Below are 7,350 nucleotides of genomic sequence, written 5' to 3'. Positions count from 1 at the left end.
TGTACGACTTTAAGTTAATATGCTTTTTCATTATAAGTGATGGCTTCTTGGAATTTACTTTAAATATAAAATAATTGAAATATAGTTTTTAAAAGTGAAGACAAATAAAGTATATATATTAGATGATTAATAAGATAAATTCTCGGAAAGGAGACAATATAAATGGATTCTTCAATAAAATTTAAACGTAAGAGACGCAAAACGCGAAGGAGCCTTAACGATTTAAGGAAAAGGTTAAAAGGAAAACTGTGCAAAGATAATAATTCTTCTACCAACACACAGAAATATATTAAGCCAATGAACAATTGCATTACGAATAATCGTTTAACTTTACGTTTCTTTAATAAAGCTATTCAATCTGAAACTATAACAAGGCCAGCTCTGACAGAAATTAGAAAACAAGCTGCGTTAAATATTAACAAGATATTTGATAAACCTAAAATAGAAAATAACTATATCGTACAGGATAGGTTACCTAATAATAATGAAGATCATAGATATTTGTGCAAGAGTAATAATAATAATTGTTCATTTGAAATTATAGATTCGAGTGACGATAACAGCGAAATAAAAGATTCAAATATCCGTAATTCCATACTATTAGATAGTCCACCCATATTAACTCCAGTCCATTCAAATATGAGAACATTTGTAAATGAATCATTGATTGAATCTCCAGATATGGTTCCTTTGCTATCCTCAATAGAAAGTATGAAATGGATTACACGTGATCAGACATATAAAGAATTTTTAGCAAGTATGTCAAAATTTTTAGCAAAATATGTACCTGCCCTTCTAGAAGATGATGCCATGAAAGTAACAAGAGATCGTTTACGTAAAATTCAATCAGAAAGTCGTCTTCGAGCAACTGAAGATAATATTTTGAGGTGTATTCAGAGTAATACACATCAAGATATAACTCAAGAGGAACTTTCCCCAGAAAGAATAGTGGAAGACCCTATAGACTACATAAGACAAGGATATGCTGAACATCAGGATGGGTCTTGGGAAACTGTTGATTCTTCCTCCAATAGCAGTCCTGACACACCCCAGCTGTTTGAGGCCTCATCTAGTGGATCATATAACATAGAAGACACACCCGAATATATTTATTTCCCGCATAAACTGAATCAATAATAACCATTAAGGTGATAATGTATTTAATAGTAAATTTACCAATTAAACAACATGAACATGTGGGTAGAGAATTTTTTTTATTTACACAAGGCTTATATTTTCTAATTCAGTGATCAAATCCATATGTTTAAAACTGTCTGGTTTGTTGTTGAATGTCTCCAGGAGCTGTAGCTTTGCTTGGTCTTTTCCACTAAAATACATTTGGAATTGATTCGCCAGACATTGAGCCTCTTGACCAGTTAATACATTCTGAAATAAATTTGATAAATATATACATATATTTCTCTAACTTTAAATACACTAGTAACATTTTTTATCTACTTTCAGATTTTACAATTTCAACTTTAAAAAACAAGAAAAGTTTAAAAATATGATGAAAAAATTTCTATAATCTGTTTCAGAAAGCCTGATATCTCCAATAACATGATAATAGCAAAAATTTAATAAAAAATGTGGTTTTTGTGATACATGTTCAACATAATTCCAAATAATATCATTGTGAATGTAGATAACATTCCTCACCCCATAGCTCTATAAAAAATTACATTATGAGTAAAAATAAACTTTGCCTTCTATTGAAACTTAAGTATGTTTCTTTTTGTCTGACTTTAAAAGTGACATTGTATAATGACCCCTGTAAAATATTTATATTGCTAATAAAAACTTTTTGATATGCTTGGTGTTTTAATTAATACTTATATATAAATTAGTCACACATTGTCATATTACTAAAGGTCAAAATAGGCCCCTATTGTCACAGTTATTTTCTTGAGCCTTCAGAATTGCCAAAGGTGGTTCATAGCTAATATATTATTATTATTATATTTATTAATCATGTTTGAGCTTCTCAAAGCTATTGATTAGAAGAACTGGCTTCAACTTTAATAAAAAAATATTTATTACCTTGTCATATTCTCCTCTCATTAAAACAATTCCTTTACTGCCAAGTTCTGTGTAATGAACCATTGTCAGGCATTCTGGAGCATTTTCTTTATGAACCTAAAACATTAGTTTTAGACATATTATTTAAATTATGATTAATGTTGAAGTGCAGTAACAATAAAAATGGATTTTGTAATAATTGTCAAACCTGAAAGGCCAATAGAGGTGTGAAGTGGACTGTTTCACCATAACACTGGCACATAACAAACTCATAGCCCTCTGACCGAGGCAAAGGGAATAAAAATGTTGGATACTCTTTCATATTTTTTTGAAGGGTTGTATAAAGATTCATAGGTATGGTAGCTGATATAACTTCCTTGTTCTTATGGTATTCTTCCCAAATAACCTGAATTTCAGAGGCATCCTTATCTTTAACAAGATCCAATTTGAAAATAGCATCAAGTTTTTTATCTTCTGCTGCTTTATCACTTTTCAAAGATTCCTTTGGATTCAGAACTGAGGAGAATTGCCTGAAAAGATTTAGCACGGACTTTAATTGGTTTTAAAGGTATAATTTATAATAAAATAAAAGTAAACAAAAAGGCAACCTGGTGTCAACAGCTCCGAATTTCTTTTTTTTCTCCTCGGCCTTGCTTTTTTTCTGAGCTTCTAATCTCTGCAAAAATTCCTCCGGTGATGTTTTCTGTAAAGCAGCAATACGATCCGCGTATTTTTCATAATAAGGATTTTGTTGCAGTTGCTCAACGGCTTTCTCTAATTTAGCTGATGTCGTCATTATACTGCGGGTTCCAATTCGATGTAATAATTTATGGCAGTTGCAGAGATATCTAAAACCGATGGCCATAACCTCGTAGGATATGAAAATATTTAAGTACGTTTTTCTTATTAGATATTACCTAACCCAACATAAGTCAGGCGCCGCTGACAATTACCTTGTGTTGCCTTTAGATGTATATAAAGTAAAGGCTATGTAAATTACTACTTAAACTTTCTTTCCTTTACACAATTATCATACTATTTGGTATAGTTTTATATAAAGTCATGTTTAATAGAGTAATTTGAAGTAAATGTTTGTTTAAGCGTACAACACAACTTATTATATTAATATAAATTAAAACCATGCAAAGTTTATTATGTGTAGTTAAACTAATGTTTTAATAGTGAACAAATTAATGTTTTATATCGATATTATTTTAATGTACATAAAATTTAAGAGTATTTTGAATGAGAAAAAATTTAGTAGCTTCTGTTTAAATCTTGACATTTCACATTTGACATACGTTTAGTTTAATACACGCTGTGAGTGTTATTTACTAAATTTTTGCCGGCATTTTCTAATGGAAAACTTTTCAAAGGTAGAAAAGATTGGCGAAGGAACATATGGCGTCGTATATAAAGCTAAAGATCGAATAACAGGAAAGGAAATAGCATTGAAGAAAATAAAACTTGAAAAGTACGTTTTGGCGCGAAAACTGACATTTGTCAGCTGGTTTTATGCACTTGTTTATTTTGTTTACTGATTATTTTAGGCAATTTATTTATTATAAGAAAGAGATTATTGATAAATAAATTATTGTTACTCAATTCTAATCTCTTGATATCAATTGTCAATGATGATACAGCGGATTTTAATTTAACAATCAATCCTTACTTTTCGAAAGATTTCTTATTAGTTTAATTTGTCCTATTATATTAGTATATCTTATTGTATTTGCGAGTCCCATGCTAGATGCAGTCTGCAAAAGTGAAAGTATAATTTTAATGTGTATAAATGATGAATGAATTTTAACTATTTAAAATTTAATCTTTCTGTATACTATACTATTTTCAATATGTAATCAATACAAGTTATTTTGTTGTTTCGCCTACTTGTTTTCACATGTTTAGCATCGCAACAACAGATGCCGCCAATATAATTTAAATTTATATTTATTGTATTAATAGTTATGTGTAAATTTTAATTATTTAGGATAAATACATTAACTAAAATGTTTAACTGGTTTAACTGTTCAAAATTTTTAAAGTTCAGGTATATTTAACTAGATCCAATTTAAAATCAATTAAATGAAAGCATTATTAGTTATAATAAATACTTGTTAATAATGACAAATTTATTAACAATTATTATCAATTTATTTACAATTGTGTTCTAATTTTTATTTATTAATATTTATTTTTAAATCATGAAGGAAGAAGTGTGCAAGCTCTACTATGTCAGCATATAGTAGTGTTTCAAAGCACGGCAGACTAGTGGCCACTTTAACCATCAGGATCTTACGTAGTAGACTGGCACTATAGATTTAAATAAAGGCATTGTAATAAAACCTCCTTTATAGATTTATAAAAGGAATGGTTTGAAGCAGCCTGCATTCAGCATTTTCTAAAGACATTAAAGTCTTCTGTGGACCTTGTGGGCAGATGTCCTTCATTAGGCTTGTGGGTTCATGGTCTCTATTCCTTAAAGGGCCCTCCCGGAACATATGCTTTGCTATGTGACATACCTACTGTCACTTCAATTTGCCAATCTGCTAAGCTATGTCTGGTATTTTCTGCTATATCAGTGATTCCCAAAGTGGTCTATATCGACCCCTAGGGGTCTATGACAACCTGCAAGGGGTCTATGTCTTCGAAAAAAAATTTGAGGGTCTATGAAATGAAAATGAGGGTCCACAGACTGGACATCATTAGTCGAGGAGATTTATGATTAACCCTTACAAAATTGACGCCAAATGTTGATAATTTATTATTAAAGCATCAGGTTCATCCTTCTCACTAAAAATATTGACTTATTGCTTATGTTATTTTATTTATAGTTTATTTTATGTTTATTTAATGTTACATATATTTTACATAACAGATACAAAATTTTATTTTGAGTAGTTTTAATTTAAATTCATTTAATAAATGTATACATTAACATGTGTTTTTACTTTAAGTTTTTAACACTAAACTTCACTACAGTTAGAAATTTACAGGAAATCAATACCAGATAAGTAGGGGGTCTACCCAATACGGAAAAACATGGCAAGGGGTTTATGACACAAAAAAGTTTGGGGAACTCTGTGCTATATGTTACAAGCCTATGTACAACAGTGGATATGCATAGATCATGGTTATACTAAAACTGAGGGGTTCCTGCATGGAGGAGTGTAGCACTGGTTTTATTTGCAGTGAATGAATACTGTTCTAAATTGGCTGTTTAAAATTGTGACTTACATTACCTAGAAGTGTTAATAACAAAAGATTTTTTTTACAGTGAACCTGAAGGTGTACCATCAACGGCGTTACGTGAAATATCTGTTCTACGTGACTTGAACCATCCATCAGTTGTTCGCCTTCTTGACGTGCTGCTTGTGGAGACAAAGTTATTTCTCGTTTTTGAATTTTTACACATGGATCTCAAGAAACTCATGGATCTGACTAAAGGGCCTCTACGTCAAGACCTTGTCAAAGTAAATACCTTTTTTATATCTTTAATGATAATTTTTGAAATTACTATAGAATCCACTGTTTAACACAACACTGTGCTATGCAATATATGATTATTTGAAAAATGAGATATTTTTGTTATTTGGAGGAGATTTTGTGTTTTTGTTAATTAGAGTAATGAGGCATTTTTTTAATGGGGGGATCAAGGCATTTTTTACAATAAGAGGAATTAGACATTTTTGATGATTGGAGAAATGAGATATTTTTGATAATTGGAGGAATGAGTCATTTTTGATGATTGAAGGAATGAGATATTTTTGAAGATTAGAGAAATGAGACGTTTTTAATGATTGCAGAAAAAATCCTTTTTTAGGGACACTTCAATTTTATATATTTTCATAGATCACTATATTTACCCTTATGCATTTGGAATTTTAAAATTATAAATGTATTCTAATGGTTTTATTTAAGGAATATCAATATTAAAAGGAACTCATTAACTATTTGAACATAAATTTACTAACAACTATTTTAAAATTGGCTATGGATACTGGATGAAGGTTATTTATTTACTGGTTTTATTAAAATCTATGAAGGAGGGCTATGTCTAGTAGTCGACCTCTTATGATTTAAATGACGATGCTGAAAATTAAATACAAGAGTTTAAATAATAAAGCAATGATGATAATACTTAGTCTTTAACTTATAGAATTATTTAACATTTCGTTGTGTGTTATTAGTTAGATTCAGAGGCTATATGTCTGTTGGTTCTGTCCAGAGCTACCTTCGTCAACTTCTGGAAGGCATCGCCTACTGCCACGGACGGAGAGTGCTGCATCGTGACCTGAAACCTCAGAATCTGCTGGTGGACGCCGAGGGACGCATCAAGCTGGCTGACTTCGGTTTAGCTCGTGCTTTCGGTATTCCAGTACGGGCTTACACACACGAAGTCGTTACGCTCTGGTACAGGGCACCGGAGATCCTGTTGGGAGCCAAGTTCTACTCTACAGCGGTTGACGTGTGGAGCCTGGCGTGTATATATGCAGAAATGGTAAGAATTTTATGCTATTTTCTTATACAAAATTATCAAGAGTAATATGCCACATGATTATATATATATGGCGTTCCAAAGTCATGTATACGTATAAATCCGTGTTTCCCAACAAGGAGCCCGCGCCCCAAAGGGGGGTAATTCGAAAATAGATTCAACACGAGTTTAACCCTTTCGCTTCTAACCATTATGCAATGCTAGATTTTGGTGCCAACTTTGAAAGAAAATTCTTAAATAAAGAAAGGTTAAGGTGAAGTAAATGGTACTTTCAGGCGAGTGGGCGTACACTCTTCCCCGGGGACAGCGAAATTGATCAGCTGTTCCGTGTGTTCCGAGCGCTGGGTACTCCAGGCGACGATCTGTGGCCTGGAGCAAGAAGGCTGCCCGACTTCCGAGCTGCCTTCCCTCGCTGGCCTGCACGACCAGCGCGTCTGTTACTACCTGAAGCAGCGTTGAATGAGCCTGGTGCCGCTGCGCTCTTTGAAACAATGCTGCGGTATGAGCCGGCCGAACGGGTCTCTGCGCGAGCTGCGCTTGCGCATTCCTACTTCGCTGATGCTCGCCGCGTGGCGCCCGACCTCCCTGCTCTCCTCGCTACCGCCAAGTCTCCCTCTCCCACCTCAGACACTTAGAATCTACGCCTACCCTCAATTTAACAATCTGTACATACTTTAATAAATATTTCTAATTTAATATGTTTTTTTAAAGCTTTTCAGACACCCGAACGAGCTAGCATCTAGTAAAGGGTGTAGAATAAAAAAACCTAAATAAGTTTAAATAATGATAATAGTGATTTTCAAGTATAGATAAAAGTTAGGTTAGGACCTAAC

General features: G+C 32.6%; 2 protein-coding genes across 2 annotated transcripts; one reads left to right on the top strand and one right to left on the bottom strand.

Moving 5' to 3' along the window:
* Positions 1-1,195: 1,195 nt before the first annotated feature.
* On the bottom strand, positions 1,196-2,960 carry LOC137924723 (ATP synthase mitochondrial F1 complex assembly factor 1). Its single transcript, XM_068768145.1, has 4 exons — positions 2,628-2,960; positions 2,228-2,549; positions 2,041-2,136; positions 1,196-1,386 (listed from the first exon to the last, which is right to left on the bottom strand). Exons 1-4 carry the CDS (start codon positions 2,882-2,884, stop codon positions 1,219-1,221), a joined length of 843 nt encoding a protein of 280 aa, XP_068624246.1. The 5' UTR covers positions 2,885-2,960; the 3' UTR covers positions 1,196-1,218.
* A 366-nt stretch (positions 2,961-3,326) lies between these two features.
* Positions 3,327-7,178, top strand: Cdk2 (Cyclin-dependent kinase 2). The gene is made up of 4 exons (XM_068768197.1): positions 3,327-3,493; positions 5,297-5,492; positions 6,248-6,520; positions 6,793-7,178. Exons 1-4 carry the CDS (start codon positions 3,378-3,380, stop codon positions 7,150-7,152), a joined length of 945 nt encoding a protein of 314 aa, XP_068624298.1. The 5' UTR covers positions 3,327-3,377; the 3' UTR covers positions 7,153-7,178.
* The last annotated feature ends 172 nt before the right edge of the window (positions 7,179-7,350 follow it).

This window comes from Battus philenor, unplaced genomic scaffold, assembly GCF_028537555.1.
Source record: "Battus philenor isolate CCGP_79_NKW_IND1 unplaced genomic scaffold, ilBatPhil1.0.hap1 SCAF_10, whole genome shotgun sequence".
In the NCBI taxonomy this organism is placed as follows: domain Eukaryota; kingdom Metazoa; phylum Arthropoda; class Insecta; order Lepidoptera; family Papilionidae; genus Battus; species Battus philenor.
Note: the sequence above shows the minus strand (reverse complement) of the source record. Positions and strands in the feature narration are given on the sequence as shown.